Source organism: Anarhichas minor, unplaced genomic scaffold (assembly GCF_050575085.1).
Source record: "Anarhichas minor isolate MPS153535 unplaced genomic scaffold, ASM5057508v1 ptg000033l, whole genome shotgun sequence".
Classification (NCBI taxonomy): domain Eukaryota; kingdom Metazoa; phylum Chordata; class Actinopteri; order Perciformes; family Anarhichadidae; genus Anarhichas; species Anarhichas minor.
The window spans coordinates 6438248-6464017 of NW_027466479.1; the positions used below are offsets into that span (position 1 = coordinate 6438248).

At 43.6% G+C, this 25770-nt stretch overlaps 4 protein-coding genes across 8 annotated transcripts; 2 read left to right on the forward strand and 2 right to left on the reverse strand.

The window, feature by feature from the left end:
• The first annotated feature begins 379 nt into the window (after positions 1-379).
• On the forward strand, positions 380-6328 carry mbpa (myelin basic protein a). The gene is made up of 6 exons (XM_076106359.1): positions 380-484; positions 2322-2417; positions 2856-2882; positions 4441-4461; positions 5629-5712; positions 6278-6328. The coding sequence occupies exons 1-6, from the start codon at positions 380-382 to the stop codon at positions 6326-6328; spliced, it is 384 nt and encodes a 127-aa protein (XP_075962474.1).
• Positions 6329-9520: 3192 nt separating this feature from the next.
• Positions 9521-13930, reverse strand: zbtb22a (zinc finger and BTB domain containing 22a). Its single transcript, XM_076105503.1, has 4 exons — positions 13522-13930; positions 12060-12278; positions 11184-11961; positions 9521-10862 (listed from the first exon to the last, which is right to left on the reverse strand). The coding sequence occupies exons 2-4, from the start codon at positions 12264-12266 to the stop codon at positions 9757-9759; spliced, it is 2091 nt and encodes a 696-aa protein (XP_075961618.1). The 5' UTR covers positions 12267-12278; positions 13522-13930; the 3' UTR covers positions 9521-9756.
• On the forward strand, positions 13645-21260 carry scn1bb (sodium channel, voltage-gated, type I, beta b). Of its 2 annotated transcripts, XM_076105509.1 has the most exons (6): positions 13669-15253; positions 15365-15528; positions 16918-17155; positions 17846-17987; positions 20052-20126; positions 20762-21260. In XM_076105509.1, the coding sequence occupies exons 1-5, from the start codon at positions 15205-15207 to the stop codon at positions 20119-20121; spliced, it is 663 nt and encodes a 220-aa protein (XP_075961624.1). In that variant the 5' UTR covers positions 13669-15204; the 3' UTR covers positions 20122-20126; positions 20762-21260. The 2 variants fall into 2 exon arrangements, with proteins under 2 accessions (XP_075961623.1, XP_075961624.1); XM_076105508.1 differs by lacking the exons at positions 20052-20126; positions 20762-21260 and adding an exon at positions 19892-20012 and having other exon boundaries at positions 13645-15253.
• Positions 21142-25740, reverse strand: naxe (NAD(P)HX epimerase). 4 transcript variants are annotated; one of them, XM_076105506.1, is made up of 7 exons: positions 25655-25740; positions 23875-24062; positions 23656-23764; positions 23356-23466; positions 22749-22859; positions 22256-22403; positions 21142-22047 (listed from the first exon to the last, which is right to left on the reverse strand). In XM_076105506.1, exons 2-7 carry the CDS (start codon positions 24045-24047, stop codon positions 21848-21850), a joined length of 852 nt encoding a protein of 283 aa, XP_075961621.1. In that variant the 5' UTR covers positions 24048-24062; positions 25655-25740; the 3' UTR covers positions 21142-21847. The 4 variants fall into 4 exon arrangements, with proteins under 4 accessions (XP_075961621.1, XP_075961619.1, XP_075961622.1 ...); XM_076105504.1 differs by having other exon boundaries at positions 25598-25732; XM_076105507.1 differs by having other exon boundaries at positions 23875-24167; positions 25598-25715.
• Positions 25741-25770: the final 30 nt, after the last annotated feature.

The window sequence follows — 25770 nt, forward strand, 5'->3', positions numbered from 1 at the left end:
GGGAGGAACAATGGCCCTGGCCCATGCGGAGGGCGGCAGTGACTGACACAGCCACTGAAGCCCCGAAGAATGCCTGGAGCCGAGCCAGAGCCATGGACCTCACTGGCGCAGCAGCATCCCCCCCCCCCCCCCCCCCCCCCCACCCCCCACCACCACCACACCTGACCCTCCTCATGTCCCATGGTGCCCTGCGACCGGAGGGGGCGACACCTTCAAAGACGGCCCCCCAGCACGTCAGAGGACCAGCGAGCCACCCTGAAGGAGCAGCAGAACCGAGTGTTTGGCACTGTGGGCTGAGGACCGGCTTGAAAGAGGACTACTGAGTAGACAGAGAGAGGACGACCCGACCCGACCCGACCCAACCTCAGCAACCACCGGCATGGCGACGGCAAGCACCTCAGGGCTCAGCAGGAAAAAGAAGAACCCTAGTCTCATGGATCAGATTACAATGTTCTTTGGAGGAGACAAAAAGAAAAGGAGCAAGGTGAGCGTCCATGCATCTGCATCAAGAGGATGGTTCTGGGTGTTTCTTCTTCCAGAACTTCTCTGCTTCTTAAAACTTTAACTTAATGTTAGAACTGCAATGCTGCGCTATATTGTACTTGTTTTTTGTTCTTTGAACATTTGTTAGTAATTCAAGAGTGAATCATTTATTTTCGCCCATATAGTCATCCACAATATTAATGAATTAGGAAAAGCAATGAAAAAATACATTTTTAGAGATTATCCACTGGGTTTGTAGACATTTAAGTAGCAGGGAAATGCTCACAACCCATTAAGAAATACACACAAAACAAATCTAAATCAGGGTTTGCAGTACATCTCTTATCTCCTTCAGCTTGACTCCAAAGCTTCCAGGAGACTTTTAATACAAATCAATAAAAGATGTTGACAGTAGTTGCTTGAAGGAGCGAGGAGCCCTGATGGCTCACTGACCAGACGCTGCTTAATTAAGATGTGTATCGGCGATTGCCTTATCTTGGGCCTGAGTTTTAATATAGAGGCAGAAGTCCACCAGGCCTGCACTATATTTAGTGAGAAACATGATGATTTCAATGTCATTGGAAAAATTAATTCATGTTCAGAGCCGTTGTTTTTATGGCTGGAAGATTTATTTCCAACCGAGCTCACCTGTGCTGTTATCTTGTTCTCTTCCAATTTGTAAGTAAACGTACACAGTACACTACGTTAAAGAAATAATGCAGTTTGTAATGTCAGTCTGGCCCTGAGCTGCAAATAGAGAAAAAAACCTATTTCAACTTCAAGACTGGACTCTCTGTGATGGGAGGGCAGTCAGACCTCATGCAGCACCGCGCTCCTTTTCATCTGACATCCAAGTGTCTCCGGTTTTGTGGATTTGTTGCGCGCTTTATTGTCTGAGCTTGGATCTTTTCCCTCATATGTTGCAGGCTTTCTTTCCTGCACCACAATAAAGCCACAAAGATGGGTATCTATGAAAGGTATCTTTTTAGGCTGAAACTGAACATAGCAGAACAAATACACGTGAATTAGAGGAAGAGACATTAATGTATTTTTTTGTCAGATGTGTGAGACTGTTCAGGAGGTTGTGTGTCAGCCAGCTACAAACTGATGGACCTGATATCACACTATAGTCGACTACTCTCCTTCACTCTGTAAACCTTTCATACTTTTTCCTTCTAGTATTTTAATTGCCTCTAATTGATTCAATTTGCAGATTTGCTGTCATCTCACATGATTGCAATCCTGTTTTTCTGTATATTGTGAGATGTGAAATTGCTATAATTACTGTAATTATCACATTAGGAGGTACGGTGCACCCGGCACCGATTTATGGCAAGATGAGTGACGTCTTTTCAAGCTCACGCCACGCTACTCCCTCATGATTCATAAAAAAATACTTGACAATGCTGTTGAGTATACGTGGCGCTTAAAAGTCGAGATGAAATGAAAAATGCCTATTTTGACCCTTTTAGATCACATCCCCAGGGCAGTTTCTTTGTAATTTCATATCAAAATGTAATCATCTTTTACTTCTAAATAATAAAACAATATGACGTACGCTTACGTTAACCAGTGCCGTCCAATTTGAACCAATAATATTTTGCAAAAATCCATCCATAAATCAATCTGCAGCTTTTAGCAACAAGTGAGGTGTGTGTGGAGCTCTGTAGCTCCGTATCACACAAGATTCTAATCACGCCTACTTTTTAACAGTCCAATCAAATGCACAGGATTTGATTTTAATCCCTCATGTATTTGTACACCGCTCAAATATTCTGTTTCACTTTGATTTTGTTACCAAACAGATGCAGTTACTTGACCTCTGTTGATCCTCACAGGGTTCGTTCCGGGGTCACCTGGCCACCTCACCCCAGCAATCCTCCGCTCGCCGCCGGACCAATGAAAATGCTGTGGTGCATTTCTTCAGGAGCTTTGTGAGTTTCTTTGATTAAATGGTTTCATGTTGTACATGCAGTCAGCTTTGTTGCTCCATGCTAACATCCTCGCGTTTAGTCAAATTTTGCATTCAGTTTTAAGATGTTCATGTATTACTCTGAGACTGCTATGAGTGGCATAAGCCACAACACAGAACAAAATCATTTTCCTCCAACTTATACCACGTGAGTGTCTTCTTTTAATTTACTTTGGCTCAGACTCTTGGCATCAATAGAGCGGCAGCGTTTTCAAAGCTAAACTGCTTCCCTCGGCTCCCTCACTGATTACAAAGCTGCATGACTCCTTCATTTACATACTGATGAAGATGAAAAATAAGAACAGGAAGTGGGGGAAGTTTCAATCAGCAGCTCAAACATTTGTTGATGATTGTTGTTCTATCAGTCACTCTGTTGTTGTTGTTGCTTGGTGTCTCTCAGGTGTCCTCTCCTCGTCCTAAATCCAGGGTGAGTCTCATTTTCTTCACAACATCTGTTCTGTTGATCATTCCAGAGGTGTAGCCGCAGGGTGAAGATGCAGAGATGCATTGATCATTCACTTCTGATCACTTTTTTAGACATGACTTTCCTTCTCTATTTTGCTCGACATCATATTTCTCAACATCCAATTTCAACTGCATTTTTTGAATGACGTTTTGTTTTCAGCGTTTTATTCGACATCCACTTAGGGTTTCATTGGACACCTTTGAGCCATCATGTGTGAGAGTTTATAACTTCGGCACCACCCAGTGGGAGCATCACATTAGATGTCAGACAGCATCGCAAGCCGCAAGCTGTTAGCCCCGCCCCATAGTGGATCCAACCTGAACACACTTAAGACAACAAATTAACTAGTGCACTAATGCTCACCGCTATTGTCGTGTCAAAAACTCATGCCATCAAAATCATTTATGCTCGTGGTGCAGTGAGCTAAATGGCTAACATGCTGGTGTTCAGCAAGTGTAATGCATGTTCACAATCTTGTGTGCTAGCATGCTAACATTTGCTAATGAGCACTAAATCCTATAGCCTGTTAGTGCAACTACAGCGAGTGATTGGAACGTCATCAGTTTTTCTTTGACATAAACCAAAGTATTGGACAAACTGAAATGTTGACCAGATGACGGCGCTAGAAGGAGTTTCCAGGGATCACTGAACTCATCGGGATTTATCCTGTAGGGAAAATGAACTTTAAATGTAAAGGCATTTACACACCAGGGGGCGGGACGAATAAACTACACAAAAACGAGAAATAATGGTTTGCGAATATTTCGCATCAAAACTATTTATGAACGGACGGCTGCAAAACACTTGAAACCAAGTGTACAAAAGTACAGTAAAATAAGTAAAAGTTGACTTATTTTACTATACTTTTGTTACGTAACTTACGTAGCACTTGTTTGAATCCAAACCACGATCTTTTCTCAACCCTAACCAAGTAATTTTGTTTCCTAAACCCAAAGTCGTTTTGTTTCAATCCACAACTTCACTTTCGGTTGGTGCAGTTTGGCCCGTCTGAAGCACTAGAATGGTAGTATTAGCCACTGATTCACTTCACCCTGTTGGTGACACGAAATAAAAAGTCAGGAGAGTTTCATCCTCCGGGGACCATGAATGTCTTTACCAAATTTTATTTACAATACATTCCAAAGTTGTTAAGGCATTTCACACTGCTAGCGTGGCTACAATTTCTACACACTCTTAAGTTGGGAACGTCACTCTTTCTGTGCAACCACTCAAGCTTCATTTTAAGGGGTCACAAACCAAAATGTTGGGGACCACTGGGGTCGACTCCAGAGTGAGTTGGCTAAATGTATTTTAAAAAGAAAAGAAAGTGTCAACCTATGTTGGTGATGGTCAGTGATCACCCATTTTTTACTCTAATATACCACCACATCGCTGCTAATCTTGCCATTTAATATCTTTAACTGGATGATTCTCAGATGAGGCGGACGCAGGTTCCACTACAGTCCGCTCACTGTATCTCATCTCATCATGTCACTGTCTGTTTCTTTTTCATGTCCAGTGGAGAGACGTCCTGGGCTTGGTACGTCAAAACTTCCCTTCTCAAATCGAACAAAAGCCCCATTTCTGACCTCACCTCTTTGTGTGTGTGTGTGTGTGTGTGTGTGTGTGTGTGTGTGTGTGTGATTGTGTAGGCGCGCAATGATCCCATTTAAGTCCGTCTGTAGAGAGCTCTTTGTCTGCAGCGCACCCGTTACCTAACCTCCACGCTCGTCCTGTGTCTCTCTCCCCACTGTGTGCTTTTTCCTCCTTGGAGAGAAATATCTTTTAAAGCCGAGCGCATCGATTCAAGACGTGTACAAAAAGCTGATTCGCCAGCATCTGCATACAGCAGCTGGAAGGCCAAGCTCACTCTTGACGGGTGCCCCCTCTCATTCGGTTGATCAGTCAAAGAGAGTATTGGCTCGTTGGTAAATTCATGACGTTGCAATAAATTCTTCTTTGCTTCAATCCAGAGCGAATCGCTGCCTCTGGATGACTTTGAAACTGCTCGACTATTTATGAACCACAACCGGTAAACATTTTCTCTCAGGACCTCTTGGCCTGCATCCTCCTCCTCCTCCTCCTCCCTCACGCCTCTATTTCTCTGTAACACCTCCACCCCCTCTGTGCCAAGAGATGACTCACCGATCCATCTGTTGTGGCTTCCCACATTCTTTGTATCCTCCCATCTGTCAGGCGACCCTGGGACAGCCATGTCATATGTGTGTGTGATTGGATGGTGATTAAGGACCCGTGTCCTCTGTGTGGGTCAGTTCAACGCTGACCTCACCTCGTCCTTGTCGTCCATTTTCTTTCCCCCCTGAAGGTTGCCATTATCCGAGTCTGGTTCCTGTCACGTCTTCATGCCCCCCCCCACCCCCACTCCACGACTCGAACATATTATTTAATAGCAGATGGAAGAACAGGGACCACTGAGTCTTTTCTTCATTTTTGAAAATTTGTGGATATATGTTTTTTTTAAATTCAACAGCAATAATTGTGCCCCCTGTAAGATTTTAAAAAGTAGTGGGACGTCTCCGATTGCTCTGATGAGACAAAATGTGTCTCATCTTGAAAGAGAAGAAGGCCATCAATGTAAAGTGGATTAAAACGTCTGGTTAAAGGTCACGCAATGACAGAGCAGCAAACGTGCTTTCAGGCCCTGCTTCCAGGTCACCACCTGTGCTTACAGAGCGTCTTTTTCTAGGCCTCGTCACCGCGTGCCGAGAGCGCAAAGTCGCCGGTCAGGAGACGCAGAGACCAAAGCACACTGTCCAAGATCTTCAACCTGGTGAGCTTACTGCATGTTCGCCCCCCCTTGTTTCACTCAAATATACTTCCTGTTTCTACCTGTAAGACTGGGCTTCATAAAACACTGTTTCCTGTCTGTGTTTGCCCTAAAATGCAACAGTGATGCTCTCACCAGAGACCAGTGAGTAATGAATAAATACAGTATAATGATTCACCATTTCAGTTTCATTCATCAGCACGCGTTCACAGCAGCCTGTCATCATAATAAACTAACCAGCTTAAGGAGCAACATTTCTCATTTTCGCAGTGACACCGACACGTAAACCCAGATATTGCATTTCTCACACAACTGTTCATTCATTTCTGCAAATACCCTCCACTTCGACTTTTGTGAGGGGTTCATTTTCAGTGTGGTTGATCTCCTAGAAATCCCAATAAATGTGAAGTACTCGACAATCAAATCTCTCGTGAAGTTTCCGCACAGCTCTAACTGAAAATGACTTCACCCCAGATTGCTCTTATAGATGCCATCTCTAGGGATGGAAAACACACTTTTCTCTCAGCCACCTCACCCTCCTCCTCCTCCCCCTCCTTCTTCTCTCCAGGGAGAAACCAAGTCCCGTCCACCCCCAAAACGCTGGAGCACCATCTTCTAAGCTCTCCGCCGAGGACCAGGCCGCAGATCCGACGCCGACGCCGACGGGACAAGATGAAGGAGGGGACCAAGAGGCGGACTCACAACCTCAAGAAATGCTAACCCACTAACACAAACCCTCCTGTGTGTTTCAACGGTGACACTCCAGGGTTTGCAAGTGGTCACCAGGCCTGTCTCTGTTCTAATCCTACTTCCACGGATATAGCTCGTCTCGCTGTTTAGAAGAGGTTTGGTCATGCTTTTAGTAAAACATCCCCCATCCCTACGAGTATATTGGTCCGATGGTGCTAGTGTCCAGCTGTCCCCGGCAGATGTTTGCTTTTTCTATTTGTCTCCCGTCACGTGCGTTTTGTAGACGAGTGGCACGTTTGTGTGTCTCGCTGCTTTCTAGAAACCCGACTCACACCCCAAATTCCACACGTGAAACCCTTAGCGGAGAGTGGTCTGTTTGTGCTCGAGTGGAACGTTTGTCGCAAAGCATTTGAAAACACAACTGGAAACCTGCAGTATATGAACTCTAATATTATCTGTATTTGTTTCATTGTGCCTTAGTGTAATTAATGAAGATGTACAGTATGATGTCATTCCAAAAACAAATGAATAAAAATGCCCTTTTCAAATGCACTGTTCCATAACCAAAGAATGCTCTCTTTTCTGTATTGTAGCTTTTGCATGGATCTCGTTTGTTGTGAGTTATCTGGTTGCATCTTAAATTAGGTTTGAGGTTTTAACGACAGACACCAGTTGGTTTTATCTGATGGTCAGACAGTAAGTGGTTCAAAGGTTGAAGGCAGAAGCACCCGAGGTGGAAGGAGGAGTACTGAATGTTGAATTAAAATGTTCTGACGTGTAGTTTCATTTTGTTCTTGATAAATGACATCGCCACTCTCATTTGTACATGCTCTGTTTGTATGTTCACTTTAACGGGATGGTCAGTACTGTAAAAGTGTTGTTTTTTGCTGATGTGGTGTTGCTACAGGAGTGTTATGTTTCCTTTGTTCAGCCCAACTAAAAATAAACATGTTACTTCTTCTCTCAGCTATTAAATGTTTTGAAATCTGACAATTTTGCTGTCTTCATTGGATCATACTTACATTTTTTTCCCTTTTTATGGATCCTTTAAGCCAAAATAGAATGAGACACATTTACTGTATGTCTCATTCACTTTTAGTTAGCCTTGGCTGGACACAGAAGACGATTAGCTTAGCATTAAGAATACAAACACTGGACAAATCTGCCTACCAGCAACTCACCAAGCATCAAGTTAGTAACTTGTTTGTCAGCCGTACAAAAACCAAAGTGTAAAAACTAAGACTTGTCGTTTTGCAGGGGGGCTGTGTGCCAAAGTGGAGCCAGGCCAGCTGTCTTTATGCTAAGCTAGCCTAACCCATTGGCTCCAGCCCTTTTATACCGCATAGACTTGAGGTGTGTCGAGCTTCTCTTAGCAAGAATCACCCAAAATGTTGAACTATTCCTTTAAAGTTGCAATGTTAAAAATCTTGACAGAACTTAATTTTCAAACATCCCAAAAAATTAGCTAACAACATGAACAGAATGCGAAGACGTTACAGTTTTGTCAAGGACGTCTATGTATTGTGTTGCATGAGCATGCTAACCAGTTAGCCCCGGCCCGTCTTGTAATACCACTTGTACCTCGAGAGGCGATAGTGAGTCGCTGTAGAGTCCAACATGTCCTCAGTCCAACATGAGGGGACGAAGAAGTAGAGCTGCCCAGAGGCCTTGTCATTAGTACATCCGTGGTCCAAGTATGTTTTGATAGTTTATTCCGATAAATCCAAAGTGGCAAAAATGAGAAAACAGTTTGCACCCTCGCCTTGTCTTCCCGCTTTGGAATTTCCCCCCATTTTCTTGAACTGATGACTGTACATTTAGAGTGTATGGACCCAGTATTAGAGGTGAAATGCTTTAACATTACAAGAAATACTCAGTTCGACCCTATAAATGGTACCTTGATGTTTGTAACCAAGACGACAGCAGAGACTGCAACCGGCTTCAAGGTTTACTGAGCAGCTGAATAAGTGAAGAGGGGAAACAGAAAGTGTGTATCAGCCCCAAACTCAACCCACAATCCATAACTGAACACTCACACATACTCTCGAAAAACCCTCTGGAGGCCAATCATCCACCTCAGCCAGTAATCCCTGTATCAAGGTGTTGGTGTGGAAAAAAACAGATCTCATTTAAGTCCTGCAGTAACACCAAACAAAGATGACGCTCAGAGGTGGGAAAACCAATGTTTCACATCATTAGACATAATGCTGAGATCGAACTTTTCGAGGACATCACATCTGCCCCTAAGATCACAATTAGCAAGGAGGTCCATCTGCCCTGCATGCAGTGTTCCTGCGATAATTGGCTCAGTGGCACGAAACCCACATCACACAGGCAATTTCTCTGTATTTGACGCATTTTAGCATTCACAGCAACAACTAAATATACCGTGAGGCTTCGAGTATGGTTTGCCCCTGCACTGATTCTGGTCACAGAGACGTCTGGTATAGGAACAATTGCCCCACAAATGTAATCTAATTTAACTGGCTACATATGGAGTGCATTACAGTATGTAATACACTTGTTCCTCATGATACAGTTGCTCTTTGGTGATGGTCACAACCTCATGTTTGTCATTGACGGGAATGTGTAAGGGCTGCTAAATGCACCCGATTACATTAAATGAGTCCCATTCACTGGCTCGTCATCTTTCAGCGTCTCTGGGTCTTTAATGGAATTAATGGAGGATGCTTCCTTCAAACACAGTGAGGAGCTTTTGTACAGTTTGATCCCAGGAAAGGGATTCTGTAGCGTTGAGCAGGAGAGACCTCTGGTGCTTCACCGTTGTGCTGCAAAGGAACCGTTCTGGTATGAGCCAGACTGTTCTAGAATGAGCCAGAGTACTTTAGAATAAGTTTTGGTATTATATAATAGGCCTCACTGATAATAACCAACAGTGCTCTAAAATGAGCCCCAAGTTCTTAAAAGAAATGCCAATGTCCTTGAATAACCCACAATGTTTTAGAATGAGCATAATCATTTAGAAAAATCTAAAATGCTGTTATTACCACACATACTGAGATTTTCTTCCTCTATATAGTCTGAAGAGACATCAATGTGTTGCAGAAAAACAAATGTTATGCCCTTGTATTTATTTTCTAATTCAGATCAATGTAAATAATTTATGTGCAAAATACAAATGAACTTTAATTGGGCCCAAGAGGTACATTTACAACACAGATGTACAGTTTACAGCATCACTTAACAAGAACTGAGGCTATGTGGCACTGCACAAATTAAAAAGGGCCACTTGATAAAAGCATAGGATTGTTCCTTTTTTTTTTTGTCAAAACATCCATGGCATGAAAAGAACAGTCATGGTGTGTATTTGTGCGCACACAGTTTACACGTTAACGTTTAATTTCCGCTAAAGCTCTCACTCGCCTCCTCTTTAAAAACATGACTACCGGCGTCCAAGTTTTGCGACTGAGTTCTGAGCTCGTCCACAATCCCAGACACGCTGCCCAGGAGGCCACGCATCCCGTCCTCCATCTCCCCGCGAAAATCCACCTCCTCGACTTTCACTTGTCCTCCCGTCGCGAGAAAAGCCTCGCCGTCCTCAAATCCATAACCGAAGCTGTCGTCGACGTCCGCTGCAGGTGCGCTCTCGTTGTTGCCGTTGGCTGAAGAGCTGGAGGCGAGTCTCTCGCATCGGACCTGATGCCTGAGGAAGCTGTCCCTCCAAATGACTTTCTTCCCACACAGGCCACACTCGTAGGGCCGCAGCCCTCCATGAGTCTTAAGGTGCTTGGTCAGATGGTGCTTCATCTTGAAGGACTTTGTGCAAACAGGACAGCCGAAGGGCCGTAGGTTGAGGTGCTGCATCTTCACGTGCCGGTCACGCATGCTCTTCAGGGTGTAGGCTTTGCCGCAGTGGCAGAAGTGGACTTTGCCCGTGTAGGGGGCGCCGGCGAGGGACACCGAGGAGGACGAAGACGGCGTCGGGGGCGAAGAGGGCGGTGGAAATGCAGCAGACGATGGAGACAGGAGGCGGCTTGAGGTGGGGGTCGACGAGCTACTCTGTCCCGCGCTGGTGGAGGGCCAGCTCACCTCTGACCCCGCCATGGTGAAGTCAGGGGACACGGGCACTAAAGGCCTCTGGGAAACCTGTCCCGTGCCATCTTGGATCTCGTCATATGTGCCTCGGCTAAACGTCCCTTCCGTGAAACATTCAAAGTCTGCGTCCTCCTGCTCGTCACCTTCATCCTCGTCTTTACTGCAGCTGCCGCCCCCTCCGTCCTGAGGCCTCTGCTCTTGTTGAGACCAGGGACCCGTCTGCCACTGAGGCCGGGCTGAGACGGGACAGGCGGGGCCCGGAACACCTGTTTGGCAAGCATGACCGCCGGTCAGGTCTGAGGAGGGGTCTCTTCCTGCCAAAGTTCTCTGCACTTTGTCCTTGATCTCCTCCACACTCGCCTTCCCTGTGGCTTGTCCTACACTCTCATCTGAAACTGGGCGGAAGTCTGCAGAATAAATATAAAAACAAGATCAAAGCCACACACAGCACAAGGAGAAGTAACACGTGTAACACATATAGGAACAGACAGACTATATGGCTGTGTATCTAATCTCAATACCTTCTTAGGTTACACTGGACTAAATGTGCCAGTCAGCATCAAAATCTCTAAACCAATGCCTAAATAATTTCACATTTCTACCACACAAGTGACCTAGTTTGAAGAAGTGACCCTCTTTCCTACGGCGACATTCCTCTTAGGTAAAGAACTATATATGTATGTTAGAATTATATGTGGTTGAAGTGAAATGAGGTCTTTGAATCCTACCGCAGTGCCCCATTTGTGCAAAGCCCCCCTTCTTCTGCACCGCTGCTTCTCCGACTCCCTCGTCTGCCTCAATCTCTCTTTTCTCCTTCCTCCTCTTCTCTTGCGTCTCATCACTGTCCCCGCTCTCTCTATTCTTATCAAGCAGCCTGTCGCTGCTCGGCGGCACTCCCCGCTGTTGAAACCTGACCTTCTGCTTTAACGCCTCGCCACTGGGGAACCCCCCGTGGTACCTGCCATTGTAGCCCAGTCCATCGTGAGCAAAGTGGCCGGTTTTGGTGTGGCCTGATACCCACGCCTCCTCGCAGTTGGCGTAATCACCCTCCGCATAGCCAGCCAGGGTGTCCAGTTGGGAGTCGGCCAAGTGCTGGGTCGATGGGGGCCGTGGTCGCCCCCATCTGGGGAACTGCTGCGGACGTCTCCACGTGGCTAAGGGCGGCAGGGCATCCGGCTTCCTCTCCTTCCTTCTTCCCTCCCTTTCCAGGTACAAGCAGTCGGTGCTGCTCGGGGACTGCTGGCGGGACGCGGTGCCGGGGTGAGCTGCTGCGGCGGCGGCCTCCCCAGGGCTGACTTCTGCTGGGGGCCGGGGCCTCTTCAGGATCTCCGTGCATTTGTCCACGATGTGCCACATCTGGAGGAAACTGGCCACGGTGACGTAGTTCACGATGTCATCGTGCACGATGCTCAGCTGGCCCGTGTAGGCCGAGCTCAGCACACTCTCGAAGGCCACCGGGTCCATAACCGAGGGGAGGGAAACAGTCGTAACATTCTTCAGCAACACCTGTCGAGAGACAGCAGAGAAGACGTACCGAGTTTTGAAATATTGGGGCTGAGTGAAAGCATCGACAACCTTATTGTAAATGAATGAACCTGGCCCACCTGGTCGTGAAAGTAAGGCGAGGATGCAGCGAGCACACAGCGGTGGGCCCTGAACACTTGCCCCTGCACCTGGATAGAGAGGTCACACAGTCTTCCTTCCTCTCGCTGCCGGTTCAGATTGTCCAAGACGGCAGCACGGGCACCGGGGAAGCACACCTGGACAGTCAAACCAGCTGGAGCAGCAGAAGCACTGCAGGTGGCATCCATGGTCTCACAAAACTAGAGAGAAGAATAACACTTTACTAAGTGAAAATCGATTATTTCCAATATTTTGTCTCAATGCAGTAGATGTGCATCTACTGTAGTTTTTATTGTAGTTACTTATCTATACATCTGTTCTTGTACTTCCCTTTGCTGCTGTTACACTTTCCTTGCGTGTGGTATGTTTATCTTCAGTGTTTATTTTTTGTTGGGTATAATATTTTGAGGAATGTGTCCTTTGTATCGAGGAACGTTTAAATTACAATATGTGTTGATTTTATTTATTGATCATAAAACATTTACAATACAAGTACATGCACATCTCAGCATGTTACTGAAGGCAACAGGACAACACAAAAGACAGGCATTGAAGGCAGATCCAAGACAGAACTCAACTAAATGGAAAACAATAGCAGTGACATCGACATTTAAACTACAATAAACTGAGACAGTTTCTTCATTGCAACATTCTCAGTGAGGTGAATGTATTTTATCTCGACAGCAATTACAGAGCTGAAATAATTAGTCAACTAATCAATTAGTTGATCAAGAGAAAGTTCTTCTGAAACTATTTTAATAATGGAGTAATTGCATTTTCAAGCAAATATAAAACTAAACTGGATTCAGCCTCGCAGAAGTGAATATTTACTGCTTTAGATTGTCTTATATGAAAGTATGTTGAATCTTTTCGTTATTTGGACAAAACGAGTATCATCAAATTGATGGTTTTCCCAAGTAACACCAACAATACCTAAACATATTCAGCTCACTGTCAAATAAACACAAAAAGCAGTAAATCCTCACAACTGTGAAGCTGGAACAGTAGCTGGAAAACAAACAGTAACAATTAATTCATCACCCTTTAAAATGCTTTAATTGTAAATTAAAGCATTTTTAAAACGTTTTCATTACTTGTCAATCGACCGTGTAGCTAACGTTTAACATAATTGATCGATCGTTTGAGCCCCGTCCTCAGATGGGCAGGCTGTCGATAAAGATATTGATTTGTGATCAGAAATGCAGGAGCTTCCACCTGATGATCACTACCACATCTACTGTTAGCTCGCTAATGTTAGCTACTGTGAGCTCTCACATTGTCCGTCACATAAACGGTTGTCGTTAAAAAGCACTATTACCAACATGTGGTCTGGTCACGGTGTGCATTCGCTCATGTCTGCGTTAGCGTGTAAAGTGAGCTGACCAGCATTGGTTAGCTCACACGTTAGCTAGCTAGCAGTTAACGTTAGCTTAGTTACTTTACCTTTGATATGTCGGTATGTCGAACTTTTTTTACTTTTATAGAGAGCGTCGCTGGCTATTTGCAGCACAACATTATTATTCGCGAATTCCAGATACAAAATGACGTTAACGTCGCTCGTTTGTGTAAAAAATAAAAATAAAAACAGGCTCGTAAATGCTAACAGCAGCTTGCCCGTAGGCGTAGCTGATGCTAGCTGGTTGACAAAACAGCATCGGCACTCCTCACACACAACGTTAGTGGGTGTTTGGTGTTAGAGTTGAATTGTTGTGAAATGCCATCACACTGGTCAGCAGCTAAAACCCGCGCTTCAGCTGCATTATTATCTAATTATTATAAAAGCTGAACCCACAACTGCACGGGCAGTTATTGAACGTTATTGACTGATACGGCGTAAAATGATCATGTTGACAGAGAGATTAAACATTAGCATAACTAACCCCGCCTACTGGAGCTCAGTTAAAGGGCCAGTTCACCCTAATAGTAACTACCCCAAGCCCTTTGTTGCTCATTAAACGCGCTATAAACGCTCAGTGAAGCCCCTGCGGTGGCCCCTCGGACAGAGCTAAACTAGTTTCAGTTTAAAAACAGCGGGGCATAAGCTCAAACAGTCGTCACATACTGGTTGTGCTCAGCCACGCACGGACGTTGTTTTTGTTTTTACCGCAGTGCATCTGCAGCTTCCTGGGATGAGCGACAGAGGTGCCGCTGTGGCGCAGGAAGAAAGGCGCACCGTTAACAGGCACAGGGCGCATCTAATAGATTAGCTTCTCTTTTTTTTTGGGAGGGCTCGCGTCTTTTCATGCACCACATGCTGTTTTATCCGCAATGCATGCACGAGCGAAGCATCTCTTCTACGAGCGCGGGGGTCAGTAGATAGGCGAAAATACAAAGTGTCTCCATCATTCAGCTGTCATCGCAGGGGAGGACAGGATTTTTTTCTTCTTCTTCTTCTTCTCCGAGGAGACGACTCGAGGAGAGGATGCCTCTATTTCAGGACAGTAGGCTCTGATTTCGGTGATCCGATTAAGGATAAGAATTGGCCATTAGATCGGTCTGTATTTAATAGGCCTTTTGGTAGCGCGTAGCCTGTAAAAGGTAGATCACAGAGCATGCAAAGCCATTATATATGCACTGGCGTGTGAGTGTATTGCAGACGTCCAGTCAGTAGTTTGCGTGTGGCACATTATATAAACACACCTAATCTGTGTGCATACCCTGCAGTTGTGCAAACACAAGAGAAGCAGAGCATGTGGCCCCAGGCAGGTCTAATGGTTGCTTTGTGCATCTCACAATAAGACCTCAGGGGAAAAGAAGATAATCAAATCTCAGGCTGTTGATCTGGGTGAACACTGAGAGTCAGATATCCGGTTTGTTTCATATGCTGCTGGATAATTAAAAGCAGAAAGAAAACCACCACTGGAATGCACCAGTTATAGAGAGACAGTAGGGGGCTGTGTCTAAAGCATCAATAATTTGTTGGCAAAAACAGAAATTCTGCAACCAATAGGGTGTAACTGTTGCTGGCTTTAGAATGCATGTTTAGCTGATGCAGTAACTGCCTCCGTTCAATAACAACAAAATCTGAGGTCAGTTCAGCTCCACACCAGGAGTGCTGCTGTTAAAGTTGGTACTTTTTTTGAGGCTCCTCGTCACATAAAACAGCTCCTCCAACATCCAGTTGACATGGCAGTATCAAACCTCCTGCTCCTTGCTCTCCTCTGCAGCATGTTTGGTGAGTTGAGCCGATTACCTGTGGCCTTCGTGATGTGTTGCTGCATCGTGTTGTAGCCAAAGTAGTGAGTGTTTGTCCCTTTTTTTTTTTCTTCTTTTTTTTTTTTTGCAGCATACTGCCGTGGGGCCTGTGCAGAGCCGGACTCTGACACGGAGGCGGTCGCGGGCAAGGGCTTCAAACTGGGCTGCCTCTCCTGCAAGAGGAGGAGTGAGGTGACGGGGACCGCCACCGTCCAATGGTACTTCAGGGGGAAAGGAGAGGCCGACTTTTATCACGTGAGTGTGCAAATCATCCGCCGAAGAATTTCTTAGTCTGGTGCCGGCACAAAATCTAACTGACGCAGCACATTGTGGAGTACAGGAATTATTTGTCCTTCCAAAGGAGTTTAAGTTGTGCGAGCATCCTTAAAATCCCACTTGTCCTAGGCCCCTTTCCTTAAGACAAAGGCTTTTTATATATGCATGCAAATACAGTCCACACCCAAGCTTCCCCCTCTCTCACACACACACACACACACGCCCTCCATCACATCATAGCGACAAGTGCCGAGGTCATGGTGAGAGTCAGAGGCAATCGATCGTTGGATGTTACACCACAGGGATCATTAAAGCTCCAGAGATGACACGCGGCCGTGTTGACCTCGTCCTCTGTTTGCCACCGGAGTGCATAGCTGCGCTAATGTCGCTTCATATATAAATCCATGGGTGTTGTCCAACAAAATATATCATCAAGCTTGAGGATCTGGATTTTTGTGACCTTTTTTTTGTCTCAATACTCCTTTATGTGGCAACAAAACACATGTGTGTAATGTATCAATATAAATAGATACATAAAGAGTAAAGACAGATACAGACACTTCTGGCTCCCGAATATAATGGGATCTGTTAGTTGCGCTTTGTACTCGTTTTGTTGTTCTTATTGTGATCACCATAGCACTGAAGGAACATCATTTCATTCCCCTGTATACTAAGCTGAGTAAGCTGAGCTAAGTATACTGGGGCTGCACGGTGGTGTAGTGGCTAGCACTGTCACCTCACAGCAAGAGGGACCCCCGATCCCGGGTGGTCCTTCTGTGTGGAGTTTGCACGTTCTCCCCGTTGCAGCGTGGGTTCCCTCCGGGTTCTCCGGCTTCCTCCCACAGTCCAAAGACATGCAGCTTAGGTTATTTGGAGACTCGAAATTGCCCGTAGGTGTGAATGTGAATGTTTGTCTGTCTCTATATGTGCCCTGCGATGAACTGGCGACCTGTCCAGGGCCCCGTCCCTCGCAGGCCCAATGTTAGCTGGGATCGGCTCCAGCGCCCCGCGACCCTCAACTGGATAATGGATGTATACTAAGCTTTTTATTTTTGTTTGCTCACTGTTGTTGGTTTTTTTCCTTATTATATATATAATATATATAATATATATATAATATATATATATTATATATATGTATATACTGTGTATATATATATATATATATAAGAAGTATATATATAAGAAGTATATGAAAAATAGACTTAAATAACTATTTTAAATTATTAATACAACAAAAGAAGAAAGTAAGGAAATTACACTGAAAAACTATTATATATAGTGCATTACAATACCCAAAGGCCTCATATATGTATTTATATGTCACAGCAGCATTTCTGACTAACCCCGATGTCTCTGTGGCACCAGATCTACACATACAACGCGGAGGGCCCAACTATCGAGAGCGACAACTTCATGGATCGCGTGGATTGGAACGGAAGTAAGAGGAGCCCCGACATCCAAGACGCGTCCATATACCTGCTCAACGTCACCTTCAACGACTCGGGCACCTACCAATGCTTCTTCAACCGCATCCTCTTCTACGACAACTACGAGTACAGCACCACCGTCAGCAAGGTGGTCCATCTCACCGTGGTCGCTAAAGGTAGGCCATCAGCTGTCAGCGCTCTACTGGACGACGGTTTGGTCTGCGATATGAGAGCAGATTGCATCACCAGCAGGATCTGTGTGCAATGCCCTCGATCCCGTCTCTACACCACAAGCAGGAAACATCCCGCCCCCATTGACAGTGATAGACGCGTTGCTCATTCAGCGCATTGGTCATATTATGTGCAGTTTCCCTATGAAATCATACCGTCAGCATATGCTCTAAAAATACATTACATTCTTAGTTAACTGCGCGAAGCATATAAGACCTCCATTTAAGGAGGAACAAGGCGATGGTGCCTTTTAATTTGATGCAAATTATGTGATTTCACCATAAACGGTCAATGTAAGGGGAAGTGAAGTGCATGACTAAAAATGTAAGTTATGGAGTTTGAGATTTAAAAAAAAATGAAATGTTTGTTATGGATTCAGGATTAAAACCCAACCGCTTCAGATGCCTATGATTCACAGGCAGCCTGTACAAAATCCCAGAGGGGACTCCTGAACAATAAGAAACCAGGAAGAATATAGTTTTTTATCCAGACAACAAAATGTGTCTCCATCCAGACTTACTCTTATGGAATGAAATACCATCATTGGTTCTTTGGAAATTTTAGGGAATAACGGCTGAATTTCAGTTTTTCGGTGTTTGTCTGATTTCTTGATTTCCTGGCTTCCATGTGTGCAGCCACCAGAGGGACGGCGTCCATCGTGTCCGAGGTCATGATGTATGTGACCATCATTGGCCTGCAGGTCTGGCTCCTCATAGAGATGATATACTGCTACAAGAAAATATCAGCAGCCGGGGAAGAAGCATTACGAGAAGCAGCGTAAGTGTTTTTTTTACTCCGTACATCTGTGTGCACATATCAAACTCACAACATGCGAAAACCTTGTAACTCCAGTTTTGGCGATTTTAGTTCTATTGAAGGATTTTACAGTGCTTTTTTAAAATTGATTTTGGTATAGATGAGGCGACTCTTTCTTTGAGTAATGCAAATGACTTTAGCCAAACATTTGTGGTCAAGCTAAACCCTTCCATGCAATTGTCAGTTCTTGAAAAGCAGACACTTTGGAGATACAAGGTTTTTATCCAAATAACATTATATAAGTGTGTGTGTTGTTGAGCCCAAACAAAGTGCTGGATTTTTAAGGCAAATGCCTGCATAGATATTTAAGAGTCAAAAAAAAAATCCAGTTACAATATATCACGACATAAACACAAAACATAAGCAAATGTTTTTTTGATAAGGCTACCTTACATTTAAAGATTTGTAGCTAAGGTAGACCTACTGAGCGCTTCAGTTTACTCTTAACTATGTAATGGAAGCACTGTTTCTAAATGACCTCAAATATATCTTAAGCACTTCCATACTGCAATGTATTCTTCCTTATTGGCCAGCATGTATGCTGATACTGATATATCAGTCGGGCTCTAAAGCGTGCAAAGCTTGAAACAACACACAACTGGAGTAAAACCCGGCTACATGAGCATTTAAGACGCTGACATGTTGGCCCCAAAATCACTTAATTCCAATAGAACCACCGTGATCTGTAGATTTACTCTCAGGGTTGACGTAAATCTCCTCCATTTTTTCATGAAGACTTTGATTTTGTGGATGTTAACTTGGAAAATTTGCGCGAACAGGGTCGGAGAGGAAGCTTTGCTAGCGTATTAGCTTAACGGAGTGCTGTAGGAATACACGCTTAAACGTCAATGGGTTTTTGAATGAGTTTTTGGTAAGTTGCCTGAAGTAAGGTCTGTGGTTAACACAAGCTTAAACATTTTTAAAGCTTTTATGTGTCTTAAAAATGGCAGATGCTAACAAGTGGCTAGACAAAACGTCATTACACTGTTGAGTACACCTTTGCAGTATCATTACGCACACTCATGCAACCCTGGTGTAGTTCTTTTACAGCCTATCTTCAGCTTTTTGACAAGAGAACCAGTGCGATGCTAACTTCCTGGTTGGCCCACAACCCATCCAAGCAGCACTCTAGCTTTACTTTTCTTTAACCCTCAGTCTGTCTATTCCACGAAAGAGTAATGGTTTGTTGACAGTTTCGAGGAGTCGATGGTACAAATATGTCTCTTGAGTACGTGTTAATTTATTGTCCTGTTAGCGGGTGAGCTAACGAGATAACCGACAGCATGCTTAACTGACAGTTAGCAAGCTTGTTGGCGGGAACGTTTTTTTTTTTTTTTTCACCACTTCAATAACTTCGGTGAATGAAATACAAAATAATAATAATGTTGATCGAAAAATAGAAAAAAGCTTGATGAGTTATTGTTTGTGACTAGCAGTAGTGATTTACCAGCTTGTTAGCAGTTAGCTCACCTTTTAGCGGCAAGCTTTGAAGGAAATATTTCTTTCTGGTGTGACTGGGCCTTTACTCTAAAAACCAACTCCATAACTTGCTAATATGTTCAAAATAACAATAAATGATGCTTTGAAAAGTGTGTATTTCCCCATGAATACTGCCATATGTTATTCATGCTGTATTGCTGAAGTCACACCTATAATTTGAAACTTTTACCTTGTTTCATCCTCTCTTTGGTTCATGTTCCTCTCCTCTACTTTATACCTGTTATCTTCCAGCAGCACTAATTTTGGAGATTATCAATGTTTCCAGTTTGTGTCTTATCACTTGTGTGTCTCTTTGTCTCACGCTCCCTCTGTCTATTTGTCATGTTTTCGTCTTGTCCGTCCCATCCTGTCATCCTCCTCCCTAGTAAAAACCAAAACCTTCCTCCTGTAAGTCAAAAAAAGGAACAAAAATCTGTCATAGCTGTAATATTTTTTTGTTTTTTGCATTTTTCACCCAATTCACTGTGCTAAAATTAAAAGTTTGACCTTGTTTCACAACATTGTTTTTTCTCATTTTCCTCCTAGAAATGCTGAATATTTAGCGATAGCCTCGGAAGGTAAAGATAACTGTGCAGGGGTGCAGGTCGGAGAATAGCACAGGTATGTTTGTGAAAGTGCATGTCAGCAGTATTATTCCCAGATGCACTGTCCAATTCTTTCTAGAGCTGGTATCAAACCCACTTACTTTTTCTTCAATCAGTTCAACAGTTTTGTGATTTAACTAATAATTTTGCCTATTTTAGACAGTATAGACGATGTTGGACATACGCCCATTTGCTATTTGTGCCGAGTGTAAAACTAGACTAATGTTTAATTTTGACACCTCTGTATTTTAACACATAAAGCCAACAAGATCTAACGTGTTAATTTGTGAACTTTGGCGTGATGCTAGGCAGAATTTACATTTGGACAGAGCCAGGCTAGATGTTCACTCCGTTTGCAGCCTTTATGCTAAGCTAAGCTAAGACGTTGCTGGGCTCAGCTTTAGATTGACCGTACAGTGAATATATCTGAAGAGATCTCTTGGCTAGATTAGAAGTTAAATAAATTGATGATATCTGTCTTATATTTCACCAAAACTCTTGATTCTGAGCCAGTACTTTAAAGTGAATACCCAGCTTTTGATGTTTATTTCAGAGGTTCTTGTGTTTATTAATGATCTGGATTTCCTGTAAACACAGTGGTTTTGAATCAGTGCCATTAAATCCATTAATGTATGTTGTCTTTATCTTCAGGCTTCTTGCGTGGACTGAAAACATCCTTCCACCCTCTGACCTGCATGTAGACAACTTGGGGAGGAAACTCCTCTTCATATCAAGCCTCTATTTTCCCTTTTCCTTGACAAAACTCACACATGGATATAAAGAGAGCATGGTACCAGCACTGTATATAGTCTTCTGCGCCACAAATGCATGTTCTGCACTTATTTCGAGAAACCCATTCTGCATTAATGAGCCACATTGTCAACAGCATTGTCCATACAGTATATGTAGTCACACATTTATATTAAACGTCAGTGGTACTATGGGCGTCTCTTGGACTCCGCGAGGATGATTGTCGAAGAAAGCTTTATACTAAATCATCGCCACCTCATCTATAAATAATGCGACACACACAACATGTATGGAAATTTAATAAAATATAAACAGAATGTGATGGACTACGATAGTTTCCAGTTGCTAGTTGTACATTCAATGGAATCTTACGATGTACTAATAAAAACTGAAAAAAGTACACGTGATGCAGAAGTCTTCTTTTCTTCAGAGGGTTGAAATGGACGGCTTCTGTTACAGAAATAATAACGCAGACAATCGGCAATCATCTTTTTGTTTGTTTTTAATTTCATGTAGCTGAAGCAACCACCGCGTTAAAGCTTTGTGCTTTGAACAAAACAATCCTCAGAGAGTTAATAAAGCTCACCATACACTCAATATGAACCGATCAAATTCCCAACATTTATTTGATTTATTTCCAACAGTTAGACTGATAGACTGATACCACTCTCATGTCAGTGTGTTTACTACAGAGCTGCAGTTAGTGGAAATCATGAAGGAACATGTGCAACTACAAACAGTCATTTTTACATTTCTGTTTGCATATAAATAAAAGCAAACAAGCTACGTGTTAACTTGTGAGCTTTAGAAGTTCTGGTACGCTTCCAGAGCCAGGCTAGCCATTTACACCCGTTTCCAGTCTTTATGCTAAGCTATGCGATAGCCGTCAGAGCTGTATCGATCGAAAAAAAGTGGATGAGAATTATTTCCCCCACAGTGTTTATAGACGACACTCTTCCTCCCATTGACCCCTCAGTGCATCGTCCCCTACAGCTGTAACACACAGTCCAGGCCGGGGTACTGAGGCAGGTTGAGCTGGTACTTCCTCTCCAGGCCCGGTGGCACAAACCGGCCTCCCAGGAAGTGGTACCGTCCCCTGAACAAGCTGGCAGACTTCTTGGGAGCAGTGAGAGAGATGAGCATGTCGGGCTGCAGTCCATCTGCGCTGCCCTGCTCCACATCCCAACCTTAAAAAAGTATGAACAACAAAACAAACAGGATGTCAAAATCCAGTATATATATATTCTACATTGGTCACACACATATGAATGATGATATAAAATCAAACCCTTTCCACCACTGCTAACTACAATTACGTCCTGTAATGTATTTTAATATAATTAACTAGAAACTCTTTAGTGGGAAATCCATATTCTCCAGTGAGTGAGGACTGACCTGAGGGGATGTCGATGCTGGCGACGGGGGCGGTCGTCTTCTTCAGCACGTCCAGGATGGAACCAAAAGGCTCTCGCACCGCCCCCTTGAAGCTGAAGCCGAAGATGGCGTCTATCACCAGGTTGTAAGCCTCGTCGATCACTGCAGCCTGAGAATTCATGTTTTTTTAAATTATTTTCTATTTTACTTATGTTGCAGATGTGTAACTGTGGAAACATAAGTAAATGACTCTGCATCATTAGTTACCAAGAATATAATTGACTGCGTTGTCCGTTGCGATGCAATCTCCAACCCTAATTCCTCCACAGGGATCAATAAGGCTTCCTCTACTCGAAACTGCAGCCTCATTTAGCTACAGCTAACGATGTGTAATAAGAGTAGCCGCATAGCGTGATATAAAATGCACACTCATGAACACAATGAGCAGGAGGAATTGTCTTCGCCCCCCTGTGGATAGCACTGCTGCTGCATTATTGATTAACGGCAAACAAACCTCAGGCATCTCAGTCAGGAAGGGGATCTCCATCTTCTGGCACTGCGTGGTCAGGCCCTGGAACAGAGGCTTGTTTGGCCTCTTCGGGTACAGGACGGTGGGCTCGTAACCCTGCAGGAGGAAAGATTTGTTTTCATATTTTGAAAAAGTTATTTACCACCCCGCACAGACGGGTTTGTAAAAATCCAATGCTGATTGGTTCAAAGCTGCCACTAAGGATTTGACTGTCCTTACATGGTGTTTAAGCACAACTTAACCGCCTGAAGTCAGAATTTTGCCAAAGGATTGAATCCAATCCAATCAGTCTGTTTTAAAGCTACTACCAGGAACTTTAATTTTGTGTTGATTTTGGCGGTCCCTGTGGACAAAACCGGTAGTGTTTCCGAGCACCAGAGTCCCTTTAAAAAACTCAAATTGTACTGCAGCAGGGGTCTGACAGTCTGTGCCGCAAGAGGGGGAATTCTTAGTAAATAACTAGTAGCTATCACTGTTATTTAACTGTACTGGAGTAGAAGTATAAAATACCGTAAAATATTAACACTGTACTTTGTTAATTTCCACCACTGCTGCAGAGTATCTTACTGTCACTCAAGTGAAGGCCACTCACAAAGAGTTTAAGATGTCGTGCACAGACCAGACCGTCGCCTCCGTTGTTACCAGGTCCACAAATCACCAGCAGAGAAGGTCTGGCCTTGACCAGGGAGGTGATTGGATAAGCCTGTCGGAGAAAGAAAAAAAAACAGAACATATCTATCCTCCACAACTGGTATTGGACAAGGAAAAGAGGATTTTCTTAACAGCAACTTCTGAAGAGAAATGCTTCTAGTGAGTAATCTCATTTGTATCCTTGTATTGTAAACCTGGTTTATTTAATATTTCAAAATAAGAGCCCTGATTGACGTCTCACCCTGGCGATGGCCGTGGCACAGCTGAGTCCAGCCAGCTCCATCAGCTGGTCCACGCTGAAGCCGTACTCACTGAAGAGCTCCTCATCAATGTGCTGGGCCTCCTCCTGCCTGTGTGGAGCATCAACAGGTCAGTGTGGACAGTCTATGTATATACACACACACACATATATATTCTGTAAATATTTTTTCTGCTCTGAATACAAGATGTAAAACTTCACCCGAGATATTTGATGGTCTTGGCCATGGTGGATGCTGGTCTGCTAGTGAAACAGTCCTTCTTGCGGTTGTTAGCTGCAGTGGACAGCGGACATGTCCCTGTCTGAGCGAGGACCACCGCGGCCCTTGAGGTCACCAGGAAGCCGATCCCAAGCAGAGCCCGCGCACTCAACATCCAGGTGGATCCTAACTGCTGGGACAGACGAGACCTCAGCGATCTACCCTGAACTGAAGGAAGCTAGTCCCCACATCGATCCCATGACTTCACCAGCAGATAGAAGTGGAACTGTGGAGCCTATTAGACAAGAAACTTTTACACGAAGCGAGGCCTGCAGGCTATGATCTGTCTGGATGTACATTTTTTCCCCCACTTATGAAAGCCCTCCTGCTGCTCGGTCTGCTGACGCCACTGCCTCCTACACATCCTACATTGCTGGCTTCTATTTTTCTTTGCTCCCTCCATACACCTGCAGGCCATGCAGTCACAGTCCCCGAAGGGTATTTAAGTCGATCGTCCCTGTGCTCTCAGCTCAATATGATACACAGGAAGAGACGCGACAAAGAGCCTTGATACCCGAGTACATTCTATTTTACAACGCAAAGTCTGGACTTGAAATCAGGGCTGAGTGATCCAGCAGAGTCACTGCAATGAAGTGATCGTGACCAAATACAGCAGGACACCTAACACCCGACTGAACACTTATGATCGATCATTCTGTTGATTATTATTCTGTAGATTACTTTGTATTAATTTAGTGTCAGAAAATTCAAAAAATAAAATGCTGAGAAGATCATTCGGTCATTGGATTAGTCAATTTACTAATCAAAACTACCAAACATTTGCTGATTCGCGCTGCTCAGATGTGAGGATTGACTGCTTTGCTTTCTTTTACATTATGATAAATTAAATTTCTTTAGATAGAAAAAAAGAAAGAAAAAAACTAAAGAAGACGTCAACTTGAGCTCTGGTAAACTGTGATGGACATTTTAAAGATTTTTACAGACGAATTCTGTTACTTGATAATGAAAATAATAGTTAGTTGACAATCTATAAATGCATAACTAGTAGACCTACATTTGGAATTAAATTAAACCAAGAAAAGCACACATTTTCACATTTGAGAAGCTGGAGCAGCAATTATGTGGCATTTTTTACATAAGAAAAGGCAGATTATCGACATTTCTGTAAATCAACGGGGCTTTTTTACTACCAATATTTACATTATTAATACAGAGAGTGACGAATTAACAATTCAGTTGTTTAATTTCACCATTAAAATAGAAAAACACTCAAAAAAACATCCAAATCTGCCACAAATATGGTGAAATGTAGTGAACACACAACTAGTTTCACTTTATAACATGGAGCTCTATTTGAATACTGCAACATAAACTTGATTACTTCATGATAAGTTCATATCATATCAATACACGCCATGCTGACATTATGTTATGCGTGTATGTCTGTTGTACACTGTGTACGTGGTAACTTTAGCAGCAAGCAACTAACGTTTGCTAACTAGCTAGCCCTTGATGGACATGACAGTAAGAGTCAAGCATGTTAATTATAGACGTTTGTTTAGTTACAGTTCATAAACGAAAGAAAGCATCAATAAATATCAAGTAGTTGGTCTACAGGCTGTTGAGTTGTTGTATGTTGCTAGCTAACGTTTAGCTCGAGCTTGACTTTGTTAGCGTTCATGACAAATTATCGATGACACTCACCAAATGCTAGCAAGCCGTTCTTTAAAATAACTTCACATGCACGTGTTGTCAACTTACAGATCAGTAGTATACAGATAAAAAGGCAGGGGGCCGTGCAACAACACTTGCAGCCCAACAGTGTCTCCCACTTCCGGGTTTTAAATAATGTAAACACTGCTCTAATTTCAAAATAA

What these genes read in the sequence shown, in the direction of transcription:
- mbpa (XM_076106359.1), top strand. Translation starts at nt 380, where the DNA reads ATGGCGACGGCAAGCACCTCAGGGCTCAGCAGGAAAAAGAAGAACCCT. An exon ending in ACAAAAAGAAAAGGAGCAAG is followed by an intron (nt 485 to 2,321) that starts GTGAGCGTCCAT and finishes TGATCCTCACAG; the next exon opens with GGTTCGTTCCGGGGTCACCT. An exon ending in CTCCTCGTCCTAAATCCAGG is followed by an intron (nt 2,883 to 4,440) that starts GTGAGTCTCATT and finishes TTTCATGTCCAG; the next exon opens with TGGAGAGACGTCCTGGGCTT.
- scn1bb (XM_076105508.1), top strand. Translation starts at nt 15,205, where the DNA reads ATGGCAGTATCAAACCTCCTGCTCCTTGCTCTCCTCTGCAGCATGTTT. An exon ending in TCTCCTCTGCAGCATGTTTG is followed by an intron (nt 15,254 to 15,364) that starts GTGAGTTGAGCC and finishes TTTTTTTTGCAG; the next exon opens with CATACTGCCGTGGGGCCTGT. An exon ending in GAAGCATTACGAGAAGCAGC is followed by an intron (nt 17,988 to 19,891) that starts GTAAGTGTTTTT and finishes CCTCCTCCCTAG; the next exon opens with TAAAAACCAAAACCTTCCTC.
- naxe (XM_076105506.1), bottom strand. Translation starts at nt 24,047, where the DNA reads ATGTTGAGTGCGCGGGCTCTGCTTGGGATCGGCTTCCTGGTGACCTCA. An exon ending in TCCTGACTGAGATGCCTGAG is followed by an intron (nt 22,404 to 22,748) that starts GTTTGTTTGCCG and finishes ATGAATTCTCAG; the next exon opens with GCTGCAGTGATCGACGAGGC. An exon ending in CAGCATCGACATCCCCTCAG is followed by an intron (nt 22,048 to 22,255) that starts GTCAGTCCTCAC and finishes TACTTTTTTAAG; the next exon opens with GTTGGGATGTGGAGCAGGGC.
- zbtb22a (XM_076105503.1), bottom strand. Translation starts at nt 12,266, where the DNA reads ATGGATGCCACCTGCAGTGCTTCTGCTGCTCCAGCTGGTTTGACTGTC. An exon ending in CGCCTTACTTTCACGACCAG is followed by an intron (nt 11,962 to 12,059) that starts GTGGGCCAGGTT and finishes GTCTCTCGACAG; the next exon opens with GTGTTGCTGAAGAATGTTAC. An exon ending in TGCACAAATGGGGCACTGCG is followed by an intron (nt 10,863 to 11,183) that starts GTAGGATTCAAA and finishes TTTATTCTGCAG; the next exon opens with ACTTCCGCCCAGTTTCAGAT.